Here is a 22,877-nt window from a genome sequence, read left to right as displayed (position 1 = left end):
CTTTGAAAAATGAAAGTGTGCCTCACAACAACCACTTTCATTAGTCTGTAATTATAATTAAAGTAAATTGGTTTTTGCTAGTCATCAATATTTATATTCAATCAATGGACTTAGTTTTAAGGATTTAGCCATCTAATGATGATGATGATGATATTAATTATTTGGCGAGTGAACCCGCAAAACAGGGCTAGTAACACATTATTACTCGTCGAAACACGAAAACAAATTAAATCACGTTCATTACTCGTAATACTTTGGTTCGACTCGATGTTATTAAAACATGATATTTATTTAAGTAATTAACATAACAGCGAGTATATTTATGTATTTAACATCAGACTCTGGTTTCAGGAATTAAATATCCGAGCCGCGATTAAAGTCGGCGCCGCGCAAATAATTAACTCGCGGCTCCACTCGCGCGGCAAATTACCGCCTTCTTTGTGTATTACACGGAGTGCCTGCTGCGATAAAACTTTACTAAAATACAGGCGGAGTTTATTTATTACGTCTTTTTAGCTAAATCATATCTTCGTCTCACTGGTTATATTGGGAAAAAATTAGTAAACTATAAAAACTACTCGTTTTTTTAAAGATTCCGGCTCTTACAATTGTAATTCTTACGTCGCAGGAGGGTTTCAAACATTTAAGTCGCGTACCCAAAGACATACAGTCACAGGACAAGCATTTCTGGATCCTTTAAAGCAACAAAAGAAACAGATTGCTAGCTAAACGTCCCTGCCTAAGGACACAAATAAGTTTATCCCCGACAGTTAGCGCCGGCGGTCACGTAGGCGGGCAACTGGACAATTGTGTTGACTTCCCAGGTGCTCGAGCTTATTTATTTAGGCTACTTAGATCCTTCGCCAACACCCTATACTAAAGAGTAGCCTTTTACAGATATATGAGTGTTTCTACTGATCTATGTATTCTGTATATGTTGTTACCATGCGTCATGTATAGTTATTGCCTACACGCTACTGTTATAAAATGTATCAAAATTAAAAATGAATAAAATATAAATAAAATCCTCGATACGTTCCGGAACGGACAGGACTAATTGGATTTTAATTCACTGAACTCGTTTCGATATGCGCCAAATAAATTAACTATTCACAAAGCATTTTATACACATGCAATAACAACGTTTCAAACCTTCAAAAACAGCCGCAGTTACATATTAACTGTTCAAACTAGATATCAATATATTTACGCGTTATTCATGAAAAGTGTGTATTAAATAATTCCTAATGATTGTAAAGTAAATGAAACAATTGAATCTCATCGCAGCTCGCAGGTGCGCTACAAGGATTACGCGCGGGTTTGCTTCAGGCGGAGTGCTTCTAAGTGAGCCCCTATAAAGCCGAGCGAAACGCCACGAGTTAATTAAATAGCTTTTACCCAGCACACACACACACACACACACATAAGTGTATGTGTATAGAGTATGTAACACTTTTTACAGAGGGCGATATTAAAATCCTCTCTTTAGTAAGTACTATGTGTATGTCTATCCCGGGGCGAGTAAGTGATGTAGTACATCTTTCAGTCCCTAATACATGTATTGACTTATAAAAGGTACAAATTACCTTCTCGGTACGAGGGTGATGGATTACAGCTCGAAGATCGAAGTCCTGGGATCAAAAAATCACAGGTATTGGTAATATGGCTATATAATAGAGCTCTATTTGCTTATTTCTTAGTGAAACTAACTTTGATTCAAGTCCTTTGCTTGATATTAAAAGCGAATTATATTATAACCTTAAATTATTCAAAAAGAAAAAGACGAAAACATGCGGCTCCACGTCTATCACGAAAGGGGAAATTGAAGTCGAGTCGTAATTAGAATCAGTCGAGATCTTAATTACAGATCTCCGGCGTGATAACCATGAACAAAAGAAAAACATTAGATTGTTGCTGCGATGGACTCGTCCGAGCGATCCGACCGACTGCCCTGTAAGGAGTAAATGTAGCGAGGACGGGGGGGGGGCTCCTTAATTGATGATCCGATTAAGACAAGAGCTCGGAACTTAGCTTTTAAACTGTCGCGTAATTGATTCCATCACGAAACCGATATTTGTTTCCTTTATTTCGAATTACCCTCATGTCTTCATATTGTATAGAAGCAATATAAATATCACATCCACAGCGTGGTCCCGCGCTTGATTGTGTTGGGCCCATCCATCACAATAAAATTGAGCGCCATTTGATCATATGTCAAATAAAAATGGCTCCGTCCTAAGTACACACGACTCATAGTTACAACGTAACAAAGGAAAATGGATACACTTACTTATGGGAGCCGATTTGTAAAGAGAGATCAGACACGAAATATGGGTGTACAATATGGGGACATATGAACCACATAATAACAGTGTGAGCGTGATTAAGCTCAAACAATTAACGCATTAAGTGGTAACAATAATTGGACGTCGCTCATCAGCGTAATGGACACACAACACGCTGTCTGCACCCCCGCCCCCCGCCCCTCGCTCCCAGGTGCCGCCCTCTGGTGACTGACACACGTATTAATTATAATTATAATACATTCAGTGCAGTCGCGGCCGAGCCTGCATGACTTTACACAAACACGCCAACGTTTAAACAAATGAAAAACAAAACCCACTTTCTCTTTGTGTGTGTTTTTCTTCTTATTACTAATTTTCCTGTTATGTGAGATTTTCTCTTCCGTTTATCCTTTCGTTTAGCCTTCAACAAACTGTTTGTACGGTACTCTTCGCTCAATTAATTAATTTTACTTATTCTCGATGTCTAATCTCTTGTGCTTAAGTCTCCAATTATTAAAACATACTGAAATAACATATTTAAAGTAGTACTCCACACCCATTCCCACATTGCAACCATTTTAAACAGACATCAAATCTGTATCGGGATCCCAAATGAGAAAACTTTGTGAACACTCTTGGCGCGTGTCGCTCCTGTCGCCCACAAACACTTCAAACAAACGTTAAACATCTGCAGTTTGCGGCATGCTCGTCTCACACCAGAGGGGACCTACATGCAAACGTATGTTGAACAACTCATGAACAGTGTGAACACGACGGGATATACTCGCAATAACAACATTTAATAACCAATCACATTCCATTTATGAATAGGAACAAATCCTAACTGAATATATTAGCCTGTCTGCATACAGCACACAGTGTGCATGTGTGCGTCACCCACACATGTAGCGGTAAGCGGGTTGCGAGACGTCACCAGTAAATTACATTTTCTTATTTACAAGTCCTCGCTTATTTTGTCTTGTTATCAGGAAATGTTTCAGCAAAAAGGCAGCCTGTTTAGCAAAAAGGTCCTTAATACACATAAATTTAATTAAAGTAATGATAATGTGTACACATGAAGTGTTTCTGAAGAGAGAAGCTCGCTTTTGTGATTTTGCTAGCATTATATTCTGGAATGAATCATTTTCTGCGTGATAATACGCCATACCAAATAACAAAATTACAACACGACCATTAAAACTGAAGATAATAATTTGTCAGGTTGTTCAAGAGCAAAATGTATTATAATAGTAATTAGTTAAACCATAGCGCGATAGATGGCATTGACGTCGAATTAGATCGCGCTATGGTTTCGTTACATGAGTTGACATATACATTTTGAAACATTTTCAATATATGACTCTCTCGCAGACCAAACAGTGTTGTTTTAATTTATCAGTGCAGTTCTTCAGCTCGGTGCTTAACATTTGGTCCAAGCGAGCCGGAAGTCAGACCCGGTTAAGTCTAGACTTTTTTGGAGTGCAGCGGTGCCAGCTTTGGTCCGCATCCCAAGTACTCGCAGTGGATCGCTGCGGCAAAGTACTGGGATTATAGTTCAACGGATGGCCACAGAGGGCGCCACCGTTATCAAGATCAGCCTCCGAGTTGAAGAAGAAACAGCTTCGTGCAGCAAGGTGGACGGAGCCAGTGATTGCGGGGAGTTCCAGTTCAAAGTGACGCCATAGAGGGCGCCACTAGCATCGACCAGTTCAATCAGTCTACGGGTTTGTGTGATTGAAGTGCAACCGTGAGTACAATTAATCGAGCAAAAAAAAGTAGCAGTGACAATTAAGAAGTCAAGCCAATTTGAACTTTATTTCAAGGACATTTTAACTTTAAAATTTTGTAATTATATATAGATATTTCAACTTAGTTTTAAGACTGTGTATATAGATAGGACTTAGAATAATTCTAAGACCTATGCCCGATTTCTGAAAGAGTGAATTTGTATTTCAAACACTTGTAAAATTTTTCGGATTCTTTGAGACTTCATTCGAATTCATTAATTGTAAAACATTTCATAAATTATTTAATATCAAGAACATGGAAGGCAAAATTAATATATTAAAAGACCTTCAAAATGTTATTCAAAAAGCTTTAACTAATGTTAAAAAGTGTCCGAAAGATAGACTTACTTTAGAATATATTCAAGCAAGACTTGAATTACTTGAAAATGATTGGGATTCATTTAAAAATACTAAAACTCAAATTTACGGTCATTATAAATTAGAGGATATAATAGGTCAAAAGGTTGTGGATATTTATGATTCAACCGAAGATACTTACATTACATGTAAATGTTTAATGAAGTCTATTCTTAACAAGCTCAATGTTGTTAGTGAGTCGCAAATTCCAAAGGGCGGTCCTAACAATAATAGTGGTAATTCAAAATCATCCAATTCGTTCGTAAAGTTACCGAAAATTGCAATCCCAACCTTTTCAGGCAAATACAGTGAATGGACAACCTTTCACGATTTGTTTATATCTTTAGTTCACGAAAATTCTTCATTAGACAATGTTCAAAAACTGCACTATCTGAAGAGCCACCTTACAGGTGAAGCTGAACAGTTGGTCAGGCACACACCAATTTCAGCTGCTAATTATAGCGAATGTTGGTCACAATTAGAGAGGCGTTATGCTAATAAGAAGTACCTAACTAATTGTATTCTGAAAAGATTGTTTGGCCAAAAACGTATAAATGTCGAATCAGCTAGCGCGTTAAAGGAATTGTTAGATACCACAAGTGACTGTTTAAGTGCGCTAACAAATCTTAATATCGATGTGAGTACATGGGACGTTATCATCATCCATATCGTAACGTTCAAATTAGATAATGAGACCAGGAAGCAGTGGGAGTTAAGCGTTTCTAACATTTCCAGCAACGAATTGCCAACCTTTCAGCAGTTTCAAACGTTTATGGAAAGTCGCTTTCGGGCGCTAGAATGTATCGAGCCCAGGAAAGCTGTCGGATACCAGGTCAGTAACAGTTCACACGCTCATAGCTCTAAAGTGATGATAGCCACAAAGTCATCCTATATTGTACGTTGCGAATACTGCTCGGACCCTCACAAGCTCTGTTTCTGTAAACAATTTGCTAAACAGTCCATAGTAAGCAGGCGCGAGTTTGTAGCAAAGAATAAAATATGCTTCAATTGTTTAGGCAGCAATCATACAGTGTACGACTGTAAAAAGCAGACCTCCTGTAGAGTTTGCAAAAAGCGCCATCATTCCTTGCTGCACCCTTACGGAGAGCCAGAGAATAAAGGCCAAGATGCAGCAGCAACGCCTATGGTGGATAGCACTAGTTCTTCGACTAGTGATAATCCCATTGTGACGTGCTTGTCTACAGGTAAGGTTCCCAAGCCCAGACAGGTGTTATTAGCTACTGCGTTAATAAAAGCCGAGTCAAAGACTGGTGAATTCCAGACTGTTCGAGCCCTTCTTGATCCAGGCTCACAAGCTTGTTTTATAACAGAAGCTACCGTCCAATTTCTTAGTCTTAAGAAAATTCCAGTTCAAGGGCTTGTTTCAGGTTTAGGCAATAATCAATCAATCATTGCGAAGCACATGGTACAGGTTACAATCAAATCAACAGTCCATGTTGATTTTCAACTTAAGATAAATGCCTACGTCTTGAGTAAGATCACATCATACTTACCGGAGCGATGTATTCAACCAAGTTCATTTGATTGGATTGACATCCACGGTCTGTGTTTGGCAGATCCTAAGTTCAACATACCCAATAAAATAGACATCTTATTGGGTGCAGATGTTTATGGTTACATCGTCAAGGAAGGCATAATTAAGAGTCCGTCTGGTACTCTTATGGCACAGAACACCACTTTAGGATGGGTCCTTTCCGGTGTTGTCAGTTCGGATATTGATAGGTCAAGGCATCACATTAAAAATATAACCGTTCATAATGCACAGTTCAACGAAGATCAACTCCTGAAAAAGTTTTGGGAGATAGAAGAGCAAACTAGTACAAAGAAAATCTTAAGTCCAGAAGAGCAAAAATGCGAAGAATTATATAGTAAAACTACTAAGCGAGATGATACAGGAAGATATATAGTACACTTACCGTTCCGCGATGATAATCCTGAATGTAAGGCCGGAGGTTCTCGTGAAATAGCTGAAATAAGATTCAAATCGTTAGAAAAAAGATTAAATAAGAACACAAATTTAAAACAAAGGTATACAGAAGTAATTAATGAGTATTTACAATTAGGACATTTAAGAGCTGTAAAAAGCGACGATAATAAAATGAATGAAGCGGTTTACTTACCCCATCACGCGGTTATTAGAGAAGATAAGACCACGACGAAGGTACGTGTTGTGTTTAATGCTTCTGAAAAAAATAAAAAGGGAGTATCGCTCAACGACACTCTGATGGTTGGGCCGACACTACAAGCCGACTTGAGGCATACAATTATGCGATGGAGAGAACATGCTATTGGTATTGTGGCGGACATCGTTAAAATGTACCGTCAAATTAGGGTAACTGAGGAAGACGTCGTATATCAAAGAATACTCTGGCGTGATGATCCAAAAAAACCAATAAAGGATTATGAGCTGCTAACGGTGACTTTTGGAACAGCCTCGGCACCGTATCAGGCAGTTCGAACACTACATCAAATCGCATACGATGAAGGAGACAAGTATCCTCTGGCGGCTGCTAAAGTCTTAAATAATTTTATATGGACGATTTAATGACTGGATGTGATAGTATAGAAGAAGGCGTAGAAATCTGTAAACAAATGATGGAATTACTGGAGAAGGGTGGCTTTACATTGCAGAAGTGGAACAGTAACAATCAAGAATTAGCTGATAAGATTACTTCAATACAGCAAACAGGTCAAATAAAAAATGAGGACAATCATAGGGATAAGGACAAAGAGAACATATTATTAAAGGAAAAAGAAATACAGACCAAGAACATAGAAATTAAACTAGATAGTACTATAAAAATTCTGGGACTTACCTGGAACCGCTTAAATGATACCTTCCTATACTCGGTGAATCTCCCGCCGCCAACATCTACATCTGTAACAAAAAGATTTATAATATCCGACATAGCTCGCTTGTTCGATCCATTAGGTTGGTTAGCGCCTAGTATAGTCCTAGCAAAGATGTTTATTCAGAAGTTATGGCTGACAGGTGTTGGTTGGGATGAAGTTTTAAGCCCTGAATTAGTAACTGAGTGGAAGACTTACCGCGAAGAGGTGTCATTACTTACCAAAGTGCGGATACCTCGGTGGCTTGGTACAAGTTCGACTGACGATCGGGAGCTGCACGGGTTTAGTGACGCTTCCAAAGCTGCGTATTCAGCCGTAGTTTACTTGAGAATTATCGATTCTACAGGTAAAATTCAAGTTGCGTTGTTGGTTGCAAAAACTCGAGTAGCCCCCATTAAGCAAATAAGCATTCCACGCTTAGAGTTATGTGGTGCAGTACTGCTATCAAAGCTTTTGATAGAAACCGCACAAGTACTCAATATTTCAAAAGAGAAGATAACAGCATGGACCGATTCTACAGTGGTACTATCATGGCTTAACAGCCATCCTAGCAGGTGGAAAACCTTTGTAGCGAATCGGACCTCTGAAATATTGGACACAATGAGTTCATCTCAATGGTTTCACGTCTCAACCAAAGAAAACCCTGCAGACTGCGCTTCTAGGGGAATGCTACCTAATTTATTAGTTAATAATAAATTATGGTTTTCTGGACCTACATTTCTAAAAAATAATATTATTGAGTACGAAAGGCCAAAGGATTTAAATATAGACTTAGAACAAACGATAAAAGTACACACAACTGTCGGTCCAGAACAGATTATATTCAAAAACTATTCATCGCTTAGAAAGTTAGTCAGAGTAGTCGCATATTGTCGAAGATTTTTTAAAAGGAACACTTATAATAATAAATATTTAATTAACAAGTCAGGAAATAGAAGAGGCTTTAGAAAGCTGTATAAAAAATGTACAAAAAGACATATTTACAATAGAATATACACAATTAAAAGATCATGGTTATTTAAAATTAAAATCTAGTAAATTGAAATCACTCTGCCCTTTTCTCGACAAAAATGACGTGATAAGAGTTAGGGGTAGACTTGAAAAGTCCGAGCTGACTGAAGCGATGAAGCATCCCATAGTCTTACCACATTCCAGCTATCTTACTCTCCTGATAATTGCTGATGCGCATGAGAAAACTCTGCACGGTGGACCTCAGGTGATGGCAAACTTTTTAAGGTCAGCCTATTGGATAATAGGTGCTAGAAGTCTGGTACAGCAATATGTACGCAAATGTGTCACATGTGCCAGACAGAAAGCAAACGTTAGAAACCAACTGATGGGTTCCCTCCCATCAGTCCGCTGTACTCCAGCGAGACCATTTTTACATAGCGGAGTAGACTATGCTGGGCCTATCAATATAAGGACGACAAAGGGACGTGGGCACCGTTCCTACAAAGGGTACATATGCTTGTTTGTGTGCATGTCCACTCGCGCTATTCATTTGGAAGTCGTCAGCGATATGAGCACACAAGCATTTTTAGCTGCGTTTCGTCGATTTGTTTCGAGACGAGGTCACTGCGCTAAATTATGGAGCGATAACGGCACCAATTTTGTAGGTGCATCCAGAGAGTTGCAACAGTTGGCATCTATTCAGCCGTCTATCGCAGAACACCTGGAGGCCAACCATACGGAGTGGCATTTTATCCCGCCGCATGCTCCCAATTTCGGTGGTCTTTGGGAAGCGGGGGTAAAAGCTACTAAGTTTCACCTTAAAAGGGTTATTGGCGACGCTACACTCACTTACGAGGAAATGACTACACTCCTCAATCAAGTGGAAGCCTGCTTGAATTCGCGACCGATTAGCGTTCTTAATTTTAGTGATCCTGGTGAGCCCTTGCCTTTAACCCCAGGACATTTCCTTATCGGAGAATCTATAGTGAATGTACCTGACAAAAATTATAATAGTTCAAATGTAAGTTACTTGACTAGGTGGCAATTCGTTCAAAGGATGTTACAGTCATTCTGGAAACGCTGGTCACAAGACTATTTGTCGAACCTTATGAATAGATACAAATGGTCTTCTCAAGTTCCGGAGCCCAATATAGGAGACATCGTATTAATTAAAGAAGACGACTTACCACCAAGTCGCTGGCTATTAGGTCGTGTTGTACAAAAGCACCCAGGTGATGATAATGTCACACGTGTAGTCTCAGTGCGGACTAAATTCTCGACCATCAAAAGACCAACGTCAAAGTTATGCGTTTTACCAGTTACGGTTTAATGTTACATAGTTAGTCCATTTTATTTACAATATTTTTATGTATGTTTAGACCAAAAAGGGATTTTTATCTAGCGTTAGTTGTGTTTAGTTATATTATTAATATTTAAGGTCTACATGTTAAGTTCATGTATTTTAAGTTCAAAATACCATCCCATAAGTTCATCGTCATTGTACTTAAGAAGGACATTCCGTCAATAATGTCCTTGGTGGGCGGTATGTTCAAGAGCAAAATGTATTATAATAGTAATTAGTTAAACCATAGCGCGATAGATGGCATTGACGTCGAATTAGATCGCGCTATGGTTTCGTTACATGAGTTGACATATACATTTTGAAACATTTTCAATATATGACTCTCTCGCAGACCAAACAGTGTTGTTTTAATTTATCAGTGCAGTTCTTCAGCTCGGTGCTTAACACAGGTGTTAGTGTCAACCATCACTTTCACAATGATAATGATGATCGCCACCCATGCTCCGACACCGACGCCAAGTTGAATAACTCTACATCGCGGCGCAAAACGTTTTATAATTTTCAAAATTAATTAACAAAAGGAGCGGAAAGTTTCCGCTTTCTGCTGAGATTACAACTTTCCATAAACCAATTAAGTTTTAATTTTTCATTAACTTCGGAAGAGATTTAGCTCGGGCGGTTACCTGCGTGCCCGCTACGACTGTTACAATCATAAACTTCATCTAGTTTCTTAAATGAAGAATGAAGTCCGTATTTAGGCGTGATTAATGTTCCTGTAGTGACAGACTGACATGTAGACATTGGGAGTTGATGTATTCGAATAGAAAACAAATAGAAACTGTAAATATACAGGTAATAGGCATGACATTCGTTTTCGTCAACTGTCGCGATTCACTTCGTTAGGTGAATCGCAGTTGAGCAAAGCCCCGATTCTAGCATTTTAGCCACAGATGTTAATTTTCGACAGACTTAGGAATGCTGCTCAATAAACACAGTAATCACTAGCATGCTTAAAAAGTGATATCAAACAATTAATTCAGCCACTTTTGAAGGTAAAAATAATTAGTGTAATCAATATTCAGTGCTTGGTGGAAGTAACATAAACACATAATTCGACTCGGAAAGATTTAATATTAACATGAACAGTAACGACTCCTGCAGACTAACACTCGCTGAGCTCCCTGATTTAACAGTTACAAGAATATAATTATCTCGGAGAGCAGACCTGCATAAGCGCTTACTGCAGATTTAGATTGGAACAAAATCTTTACAGTAGTATCATCATTCCTCAAACAGCAGTCATCACAACCCGATCAATCTATCAGTCACAGCCGACACATACATTTTAAAACAAAGTGTTTGTTATCCTATCTTGACTCCGGTGTACCGGCGTCGGGGACCGCATCAGTCTTTATTTATTGTCCTCTAAGATGAACTCGGCAGCTCTCTCCCCGATGGCCATGCTGACGGCGGCGGTGTTCCCGCGCGGCGCTCGCGGCAGCGCGCCCAGGTCGGCGACGCGCAGGCGCCTGACGCCGCGCACGCGCAGGCGCGCGTCCAGCACGCGGCCCAGCGCGCTCGTACCCGCCGCGTGGTACACCGAGAACGTCATGTGTCGAGTGTAGCACTCCCAGTAACCGCGCCGGTCCTGCTCCACGCGCGGGCACCCTGCCAGCTCCAAGTGGAGAAGTCCCGCGTTCCGTGTCCTAAATGGCTTCGTTTCAACCAGCTGTTCGATAATACTAATGGCACGCAATAAGGTTTGCACATCCCGGTCTTCACCTAAATAGTTGGGAAATATAGCAGGAGGGACGCGGGGGTCGGAGCTCGCCAAACGTATGTATCCTCGTGAGTAGGGCTCCAACAGTATCGGCGTTATTACCATTATGGCATACCTCTCGTTAGCTCTGCTGATCTGGTTAACGACGTCATCATTGAAGCCAATGGCACGTTGGAATAGAGGCCGAGTAAGGGGAACTATGTTCTTGAATATATACGCGTGAATGATCTGCAAGTCTGGCAGCTCGCAGCTACTGCCATCGAAACTAACGTTTAGAAGCCGTCTCTGTTGGAAGTCATAACAACGTGAGTTTACAAATGTGGTAATGTCAGTGATGCCGTTGGAAGTCAGAGGACCTGAGCGCTTGATAATGAGTTCTGGAAAATATTGTAGTCGCGACACGAGTTGAATCCAATCGTCATTGACTCCTGTAGTTTTATCCACTAGAGCTAATAAAAGCGGCAGAGTGTGGTCGTTCATGTCGGCGCCGACGCCGGGAGAATCAACCTTGACTGTGATGCCCATACTCCTCAGGTGCTCGGCCGGCCCGATACCTGACAGCATCAATAAATGTGGGGTACCGATTGCTCCGGCACTGAGAACCACTTCTCGCCTCGCATACACTCTTAGCTTCCGAAGACCTTGGATGACAGTGACGCCGCGGGCTATGTTATTCCTGTCTATAATGACTCCAGTACACAAAGTGTTTTTAGCGACTTTCAGAGTCACGGAGACGCTTCTCTTGCTGAGATATCCTCGAGCTGTGCTCATTCGTTCTCCTTTATATACGTATCCAATAACTTGACTAACGCCTATTTGAGAATCAGCGTTGACATCTAGGTTTTCAGGAAATCCTAATGATTTAAAAGACTTTTTCAGTCTGGACTGCCAAGGGTTCTCTGGGTCATCAAAAAACTCGATTCGCATTGGACCAGTGGTGTTGTGAAATGGTTTAGAAGATTCTGGAAGCAGCTCGAGGTTTTGCAAACCTTCGCTTCTGAGGAAGTATGGTTGCAGGTGGTCCCAGGTCCAGCCGGGAGCCGGGATGTCGCGGAAGTCGTGTCGGTTGCCGCGCGTGTACAGCATGTAGTTGATGGAGGTGGAGCCGCCGAGGCACTTGCCGCGGCTGAACCGGCACTGCTGACCTTGGGAAGAGAGGCAAGATACGTTGTTAGGTATCGTCTTGTATTGCCAGTCGATGTCTGACCCGAGGAGAGACATTGCTGCACTTGGAATCTGTCGCAACAGAAACATCATCATCTAGTTATAACTGAGAGCCGTCTGTTTAATTATTGTTCGACCAGCAAAATCGTAAAGTAAACATGCACCTTGGACAAGATTGGGGGATCTCCGCCGGCCTCGACCAGCAGCACGTCGGCGCCGGCGAGCGCTAGGCGCGCGGCAGCCGGGGCGCCGCCCGCGCCCGCGCCCACCACTATGTAGTCAAACTGCTGTCCATCTGTAAACACACAATACATCATCACACTTCACAAATATTCCAACTCGGTTAACATACACTTTGTGTAGGTATTAAAAGTCCGAGTACTACCATCAATTTCATTCCGTTACCGCAGTCGAACTCTATTACTAATATCCATGCAGATGTGTCTGGACGTTCTCGCTTCAAACTCGTTGTAACAAGTGAGCTGTCAAACGCTTTCCGATAACTTGATGTCTGAAATGCGCGATTCAATATGAGCCTGCCAGGCCGCCGCTGCGCTCCAGCCGGCGTGACACGCGGCGTGTCGGAACTAGTCGATAGCGTCGCGCGCATAACTTTCGACTGTCCGCTCACTAATGGAAATAGTTAGCCGGACATCTCTCAGTCTCGTGCAGCGTACGTGGTAGATCGTATTAATAGGCATTTTATGTAGATGGTATTATTTCTAAAGCATTAGTTTACTACTTTAAATATTCGTTGATACAGATATTTGATTTCACACTTTGGTAACTCTACACTTTAATACTATTTAAAATATTAACTTCATTAAAAATGTACGCATATACGCGTACCTATTTGCTATGGACATGAATAAAAGTACATGCATTAGACCAAGCATTTTGGAATCAAAATTGTCTCGTGTCACTCCCGCCTACTCCGCTTCTCGGCGCTATATTAATCCGCATCTGCATTAAGCCTTGTTAATTTTAATGCGAGGAGCTTGTAACTTCGCCACTTTGCCGAACTACAGCACTCCAGTGCAATGTGCATATTTAACTGAAACTGTGGCTTCCCGCGCTCACTGTGTTAGGCGGCTTCTCCTGACGTCGCCGCGTCGCCTAGCAACCTAATTTATATCTGACGCAATAATACGACTTTAGCTGGCAATACAATGTAATTTACACCAGAGAGAGTGTCATTAATGATGTTGTCTGTCTGCTGACGGATGTAAATTGATTAAAGGTGGAATAATTAATAACGCAGGGATCAGAACAGAACGCTTAACAAGTTTTGATTAATTATAAGCACTTCTCATTACGGTTGGACTTGAAATGTTTTTCTATTAATTTTCGCATATTTATGATATGTGTCTTAACCATACTCAGCATTTTACTTAAGCTGATTATTTATCATTTAGTAAACTTAAGAGATGAGCTTATTGAAAGGAACTCTACCATAACCCTGAGTTATAATTTTACAGATGAATAAATCGTATCAAAGAGAAGGTGTAACCTTTCAACAGGACCCCGGTCGGCAGCGAGTAGGAGTCCGGCAGCCAGCCGCGCGCCGACACCGCGCACCACACCACCACCACCACTGCCGGCAACCTGCGACCAATGTAACTCTAAACGTTAGGCAATAACCATTGACATTACTTTCAGAACATAAATGATATTGTAATCTGTGAGAACTGGCACGCGCCCTCCCCAAGCATCATGCGAGACTCGAGGCGAGCCAGCGACGGGAAGTAATCTCTTCTTTGAAGGCATGTTGTTTTATAATAATTCGAAGTAAACACGGCTGCGCAGTGGAAGCAATAATATTATTTTTATCCGACGCCGGCCTACATCTATAGCCGAAGTAATTTTTCCACCTCTCTCTATTTATAATCCATTACATTATTTTCTTACGCTTACGTAAACGCGCGTCCGATTCCTGGTTTATGACACGTAAACAAATAAAAACCTCCACAAAGAATGGCTCCATATATTCCTCGCGTAAATATGATAACAAACAAAATGTTTAAGAACGGCTCGCGAACAAGCGATGGATACCAACAGATATATGTCCGGGGCCAGCTCTCGTCGTTTATGAGCACAATTGTGTTTATTTTGAACTCAAAAATGTAAGTGAGTACCAATAAATTATATTTTACAGGCTCTTGTATAAATAGAATATTTATAGTGGATCATCAGGTGCGGCGGGAATCTCTACGACGCGGCACAGGGGAGGTATTTGTTAATGCACACACAACACGTAACTGTTGTACAACAATCAGAGTACGGTATCCATATGCAACACTAATTGTTCTTAATAAATCATTTTAAGCTAATCCAATTCATCATGAAACACTGACAGCAGAGGTCCGCTCACACCGCGCTGAGTCAGCACTAATCACTCGCGATATTATATTAGGATAAGTTTTCCGCTGACAGCCGGGAACAGCTGATTCAACAGATTGCTTTTTAAACATCTGTCAGCAAGTTCGGGTAACAAGCGGGTATATAATTATTTAAATGAATCGTGACTCACGAACGGCACAACTTTCAGCAGTTCTCACTTCATAAATATTAAATGGGTTAGCTTTAGATAACAATTAGGTTACTAAGATTGAGTAAACTTCACGCAGTAGGTGGTACTATGTTGTTCACTCACACGACAATATTATTTTCTCTTTGGAATAGTTCTAAATTTATGATGAGTAAAGACATGACCGAGAATAAAACACTTCTATAACTTTGATAGAATGTCGTAAAAACAAAACTATTTGTTCCGTTTCGCTGATTCTCCGTAAACAAAAACGATGAGCTAGTTCATAGTTAGCAAGTTGGAGATCAATAAGCTGTTTCGATGATTTATTTGACACAATAAATATGATATATACTCTGTGGCGGGAGCTCGCGCGGCTCACAGCGGCCTCCTCTCACGAACACTCGTTCAGCACGTAATTTCTCGTGGTTTGGCAAAGGTTTCCGGCACGACTGACATCACAACCCTATCGAATAAACCTCGCTCGGTTCTTCCAATAATTATTGTTGACAGAACAATAGCTGTCGAACCTCCGCAGGATCACTCGTACGAAAGTCTTCGAAATGAGTTTCGAATAGTACTGAGTTATTGGAGTGTTGTTATTGTTTTATTTTTCACAATAATTGCTTACGTATTACGTGTGGCTTCTGATCCACACTTTCTTGAAACGAAATGAAGTTTTCAGTTAAATCGGTGTGAAAATAATATTCACAGAACAACTTTTATCAATCATAACACTTTGATAACTTTTTGAGAATAACCTATATGCCACTTTTTTGACAAAAATACACCAAGGTTGCTTACCTTTTTTAAAACCTAAACCAGTGGAGTATATTTAAACTTAAACTATTAGATACAACTCCATTAAAACAAACCATTTAAAACTCTACATAAATTGGGTTAAAACAATACGTGAATCAGCTAATGTTCGTGGTTAAAATAAATCATAAAGTGTCACGCGACAAAAATAAAAGAGCGACTAATTCCCGTCCATGTACGTATGTCCATGTTCGTGAAATAAAACGCGGCGCGGGATATTAATGGGTTCAGTACTAGCGACGAGTGACAGCTCGACAAAAGAGGTGAACAATGCTGCCGCCCTCCGCCGCCCTCCGCCGCGAGCAACCGCAACGTCAACGTTATGATCGAGACACAATACCGTTTATATCGCTTATAAAATAAGAATTAAACTCAGTACTAAACGAAAAGAAATACTTTACCGACTAGATTCTTGACACGTTTGTTAGATGAAATTTCTTTAGGATATAATACGCTTATTACTTCTATACAATCTATACCATGTACAATTTTATGTTCATGATGTTTTTTAGGGATAAAGCTTTTGTTTTAATACATAATTAATTCAATATTAAATCATAAGTGACTTTTGAATAATTTGTAGCAGTGGTACAGGCAAGTGGATAATGTATTCCGTGCCTGCGAAGCGCAACAAGCTTGAAAAGCAGATCTTAGTGGAGCGTATCACAGTTTATCTATTTTTAACTTTATGTATGTCATAATTTATGTATCTCTGATATTACACGTGCCAGGTTAAAGAACTCAATTAAATTCACAGTTAATCAACTCATTTATAAATGTACGCATATAAGTGCGCAGAAGACAAAAGAAACAAATTAAAATAAAAACCACTAGATAATATATTTTGCAGTCGTCTTATGAAAGCTTTTCAGGACATATTCATTTCAATGCAATCATTTTTATTGTAAAGCGCTAAATAGCTGCCACAATTATTAAGAGGAACAATGTTGACATAATAATGTTAAGCGGATTAAAATAATTGGCTCAAACCCTTTCCAATTGATCTCGCGCCGATCAATGAACCCGCCCTAATCTCTGGAGCGTGATTACAAACGTAAATAACCATTAGGCACTGCGGTTGCTATGGCAACGGACACTGGCAAGACGGATGCCTCTACTTCATTTATTTTTTTCACTTTCGTTGCACAGAGTTTTTGGTGCTAAGAGTTTCGTTAATTTGTTGACTGCTAAACTGAATGAAGATGATTTTCCTGGCCCCATGGCGTAGTTAATGTTCGCTAAAATAATAATAGGATATAGACACCATACCTCCACAGTTCAATTGAGAGGCTTCCGGATAGTGTCGCAAGTTAAACTGGATATCAGGAAGATGTGTGTGAAGTGTATGTGTAATGTGTATCTATGAAGCACATTACGTCACTATACACCAGCCCTACATAGTATTCGATATATTTGTATATCCGCGGGTGTCGTGATAGTTACCGCCAGGTATACTTCATGTGTAACATGATCCGCGACCCTCGTATTGTTTGACAGTCGCCCTACAAAGGGCTCCGTCAATACTCCCGGAAGGGCTCAACTATTGAACCTTTCGTGTTGACATTAACTAGTGGCATATCATACGGTGCCCTTCTACACGCCGCACTTTCTGATCTAACCAGTTTTTAACTGAAAGGTTGTTTAACCCACGGCTGGGCACAGGCTTCCTCCCATGTAAAAGGTTTGAGCTTTAATCAGCACTGCGAGTCGGCGATTTTAAATTCTAATATTTGGAAATCCAGGTTCCCTCAGGAAGTTTTCCTTCATTGTTCGTCTAAGTTTTATGTATTCTAAGGTACAACACCTTAGAATACATAAAACTTTTAAGAAGTCACATTCTAAATTCGTTATCGTTTCGGTAATCCGGACTTAGTACCGCTACAATACCACGACGTTTTCATATACCTGTTATATATTTCATCATAAACATGATTTCTAATAGCTAGTTAATTATATATTTGTAAATTAAAAATAATACCTAATTACCGAAACCTTGATATAAACGCATGCTGCGTTAAAGTTATGCAAATTATATTAATGTAATATCTCTGACCTTTTGCATATTTTACGACGGATACATAATTAGTCGCGCACAGTCGCTCAGCAGGCACTTCGGGATATAACGAGGAAACCGTTATTTCCTACAAATAATATAATACACACCATTAAACAATAAAACACAGCTTCATAGAAACTCAGAAGGTCCACTGAAAGCGTCTAAACTGTAATGTCAAAGTTCTCGGGAAAGCAATTACAGGTTGTCGTGAAAGGTCAATATTTCTTGGGACCATAATTTGTTGACATTTCTATAGTTAAGTGCCGCGAGAAAACTCTATTGTTCCGCGTAAATTGCTATTAATTTTGTGTTCATTAAGTACTTTGAAATTGGAACGCTTTTCATTATGCTCCATAATGTTTATGGTATAAGTCATTGAAATGATTTTGTTGTTTTCGTGATGATACTTAAGGGGATTGTGGTATGTCTAACTCGGGCAGTCGACTCAAAGTTTGTACGTTGGAACTCCGGGATGCAGCAATGGATTTTTAAATTCATGTTCAAAACACTTGACGGTAGGCCTATATAGAAACCATTTGTAATACGAAAAAAAGAATGACATGTATGGAGGCTGACCCGTACATAGCTGGGAAAAGGGTAGGATGATGATACGTGTGACATCAGATGAGAGGAATCGTTAAAGATTTATGTAGAAACCAATAAACGTCACATGTGATGTCCGATGCGGTCGGGGGCGCGACTCCCGTGCCCGCGCGGACGGCTGATGTGATCAGCGTAACGAGAGCGTTACCGTGATTACATTATCACTAATCAACAGGTGAGACCTGTCCACATTGACGGGTACAACGAAGTTAAGGCGGTTCAGACTGATTCTGTTTCTCATTACTGAGTGGATGTGGGACAGAATTGATGTATTTTTTGTGTTGTAGTATTATTGCAGTAAGTACACATACTACTGAAAAGTATTAAATGTCATTTAAGTCGAAGATAGGCATACCTTGTTCACGTATGAAAACAATATTTACTGTCATTATTTTTCATCGGTTAGAAATAATCTGGTAGGTACTAGTTCTATTTTCAGAGTGGATTGTAATGGAACTGTTGGAGGACGTCCACAATTCTAATGGTATTTGTTGAGGTGTCACAACCCCACACTGAACCCGCCCTCGCCCATTGAACAGGAAAACTAGTATTTATAACAGCTCGTTCTTACACAAAACATTAGAAAACAATTTTCGTCACCGCCTCATTAAAGTTACTATGTTATTGTCTCGGTACAGAGAATATTTTCTTTTAAGGACTTCTCGAGAAATATTTCAACACTCGTTGTATAGAAAACAAAATACTTTTAAGTGGTAAAAATGTTTGGAAAAGTGTACTTAGGTAACTAGGAACTTAGGTCTCGACCGGGCGCGGATTTTCTCAGGACCTGACTTCTCATATTTCGTGATCTATAGCCGTATAAGCCTTGTGTTCGTCAGGCGTGCATATGTTACATTGAAGCCGTTTCTATGACACATACTCCGGCTAGTCGCTATCACAAGACAAATGTACCGGTTTGTCACGTTTATGTTATCACCGATCCGTCTGACGTCTGTGTAACATTACAACATTCATAACATTCAGTATAGTGCTACAGGCAGCCGATAAAATGCGGCCAGTTAGCGGCTAGTCATTTTCAGTTAGTAGCTATGTCTCCGCTCCGTTTTAGATTAAAAAAGTAGTGGAAGAGATGGGAACACGAACAAACATTCCCTAAATTCCATATTTACAATGAAACAAGAGTAATTGAGCGCAGGACTGGGGCTACACAGTTAGCATCGTTTGGCATGCTAATGTTGATTGCTCGCCACGTCGCCGCGTCGCCGCACCTGTCATAGGTAAAGCGTGTAATGGTTGTGTGTGCATGTAGCAGGCGGGCGCGGGCGGCGCCGCGGGGCGAGCTAGTTAGTCGTGGCTAGAGTGGATTGCAACAGCTGATGAGCGGCAGATTAACAAGAGATGTGGTCATTTACCGAGCAGTCGTCATTAATGTGCAGATCAATTTTTGGCTACACAAGCTTTAAATGATTTTCACAATTACTAAGAGGTTAAACTGGCTTAGTGTCAGTTAAAATAAATGATCCAGATAATATACAAAAGTAACACAATCAAGTTAGTATTTATTTTTGAAAACACCAAGCTTTCAAAATTATATTTTTTTCCTGGTTCTGTTAGACCTTGCTTTCGCCAAAATCAACAGGAAGTATCCGGTTAAGTTTAATAAGTGTTTTGTATAGAGGCAGCTAATTAAAAAGTACGTAAGGATTTATGATATCACTATCAGTACCTACATATTAAAAAAGGAGTCGCTCTGGCTGTCTATCCATTCCTATATTATGCTTAGGACTCATGATGCTGTCCCCACGAGATAGATCCAAAGAAAGTAAGTAGGTACTAGATTATTTCACGACTTATACATGTCTTGAAGAAAGTGCGTGACAGCATAAGTCTATCTTAGTCTAATTTGAGATAGGCATATGTACTATTAAATATAAGGCTATTTGTTACTGCTTCCTCTCTCCTAAGATATTTGCTGTGCCCGACAGGGTCCATAATGGTTCTGTATTATTAGATTTTAAGACCTCGATGTACATTATGGAATGCAATAAATGATTGAGTATTGAGTATCTGTTAAGGTTGACTCACAGCAACCAAATTTTTTTGTTAATACATTTAGCTTTAAAACAACGCTTTCTTGCCAAAGTGTTTTGTTAATGTTATGTTGATCATTATTATATTAACATAAATGTTGATCGTTACAAGTATTCTGTATAAACAAAGCTCTCCTTTGCATCATTTAATTTCATTAAATACCTTAGCAGATATCACAGTATTGACATAACTCCGCGGCAAAATAATGTTATTAATGGTGCGGTGGAGAGGAGTCTGAGAGGTCTTGGAATTATTTGTTTTCAGGGTCCCGTCTGTGTAAGTATACCTTTTGGGTACGAAACTGTTTATGTTTTTTTTCTGATAAATTGTGTTAAAATTATTTAATTATTTAAATAAAATATGTCGGTACGTTGAATGAAACTACTTTTACGGATTTTATCGCGGTTTAATTTTAGATTTTAGTTCCCGACGTTTCGAAACCTTTGCAGGTATCATGGTCACGGGCAGACTGTCATTCAATGTCTAATATTCGCGTAAACCTAAGAAACCACTATGTCGGTAGGCTATCCTTGCAGCGATAGTGTACCTACGTTTGAGTAAGCAAAGCCGCGGGCAGAAGCTAGTTTATTCAACAGTTTTTACGACATAATTGTTTTCAAAAACAACAACAAACACAGTTTGAACTTGCCTTCTACCGATACATACTTGTATATATTTCACCGAATTGTCAATGTCACGTGTGACGATAATTGTCGCTCGTTTGACTGGTTTACGTGCGTTTTATCGGGGATTTATTGAGCTATAACCTAATTAACCCAAAAATATACCCAATTTTTGAACTGACAACAAAATATAGCAGACCTACGTATGAGTGTTTCCCACACCCCAGCAAACACCAAAACAACCCAAGCTAGAAGACATCGTTATTTTCGCGGGTCACTTAAATATCAAAAGTTTATAACTTAAATAATACCTCCTCTTAGAAATCAGGTAAAACAGCACTCACAATAACATTAAGAGTGATCTCAGGAGGAGGCCCGAGGACCAGGCCCAGTGACGGCGCACACAGAGGTAACCTTAGAAAAATGTAGTAACTACTTAGAATTATTGAGTGTTACGTAACTCTGATGCCGTAGTGACAGCCTTGTGAATTGCTGCCAAATGAAAAGAACTAAATGGAAACCTTTTTTAAAGCCGTCAAAATATGACATTCATAGGGCTTTTAAAAAAGTAATGGAGGTGCCAAAACTTAAAAATGGTAAGAACAAAAATTGCTCTTAGCTTGAAGCTTTCATAAATTTTTGCTTTTACCCTTTATTGACCAAGATTTTTGAATATTATTCTAGCATAAACGGATGTATCTGAAAAATGCACAATTTAACTATCTTATACAGAAATAGCATTTATGTATCTTTACTACCCACAGCAGTATGACCATAAATCCTATACAAGTCGCTTAAATACAACCAAAAAGCCGGACAACTTAAAAACTTTCAAAATACGCGGAATGTACCTGATTCGGTACCCCAAAGTATCCTCTAGCACATGGTAACCGGCCGTCACTTCTACTCCGGAAACACGCTGTACACAGGATCGTTGTTGAGTTGCACACACGAGGGAAAAACTATGAATTTATAAATGTACATAATTTGTAAGGAAATCAGTAAATAATGACACCACGAAAAACACATCTACACTTACCTCATGAGTGTACACCGCAGACCCGCGACCCGCGACGACTCGCGAGTAACTCCCACTAATGTAGCTACACTAGCTACACCAACTGTATTACAATTAAAATACGCCCGACGTTTGGTGCAAAGACGTTTTTTAAAACACAGTAGAGGTACCTCTGTGTGTTAAAGCGCGCAGCTCTCCGCTTTATAGCCGAGTTCTTTTGTGCGGCACGATCGAAGTGTATCAGCGAACAATATGCGACCTCTAAGCTTACGAACTACGACCTTGAGTGATGCCATCTCTGGCAGGAGACACACTCACCGATGCGACAGGTGGCATTCCCATGGTACACATAGGTAGAGTGCATAAAACATATTATAAAACAAAGAAATCTTGTCACGAGCTTTTTTGTATTTGAACAGAATGCTTTCTGATGATTTTACGATTCCTTAGCCACAGTGTGAAAACGATGACTGATGCATGTTTATCTGTTTGTCTATAACAACAAATAAAAGTAAAGGAGGACAAACAGACTAAGGAAATACGACTTCTTTTTCTTTGGTCTATTTGTACGGAACCAGCACTTTTAAGTACAGATTATTAGGTCACTTAACCAGTTCTTAGATTATTATGAGATATTGCTACCTACACTTGCCAACCCAATTTCAAAGAGGTCTCAACTAT

General features: G+C 39.8%; 2 protein-coding genes across 2 annotated transcripts; one reads left to right on the top strand and one right to left on the bottom strand.

The window, feature by feature from the left end:
- Positions 1-5,227: 5,227 nt before the first annotated feature.
- Positions 5,228-6,995, top strand: LOC113502069. Its single transcript, XM_026883450.1, has 3 exons — positions 5,228-5,261; positions 5,446-5,634; positions 6,007-6,995. The coding sequence occupies exons 1-3, from the start codon at positions 5,228-5,230 to the stop codon at positions 6,993-6,995; spliced, it is 1,212 nt and encodes a 403-aa protein (XP_026739251.1).
- A 3,670-nt stretch (positions 6,996-10,665) lies between these two features.
- LOC113502064 (glucose dehydrogenase [FAD, quinone]-like) lies at positions 10,666-14,265 on the bottom strand. Its single transcript, XM_026883445.1, has 4 exons — positions 14,188-14,265; positions 14,009-14,120; positions 12,663-12,793; positions 10,666-12,570 (listed from the first exon to the last, which is right to left on the bottom strand). The coding sequence occupies exons 1-4, from the start codon at positions 14,263-14,265 to the stop codon at positions 10,966-10,968; spliced, it is 1,926 nt and encodes a 641-aa protein (XP_026739246.1). The 3' UTR covers positions 10,666-10,965.
- Between the last annotated feature and the right edge of the window lie 8,612 nt (positions 14,266-22,877).

Source organism: Trichoplusia ni, chromosome 16 (genome assembly GCF_003590095.1).
Source record: "Trichoplusia ni isolate ovarian cell line Hi5 chromosome 16, tn1, whole genome shotgun sequence".
In the NCBI taxonomy this organism is placed as follows: domain Eukaryota; kingdom Metazoa; phylum Arthropoda; class Insecta; order Lepidoptera; family Noctuidae; genus Trichoplusia; species Trichoplusia ni.
Note: the sequence above shows the minus strand (reverse complement) of the source record. Positions and strands in the feature narration are given on the sequence as shown.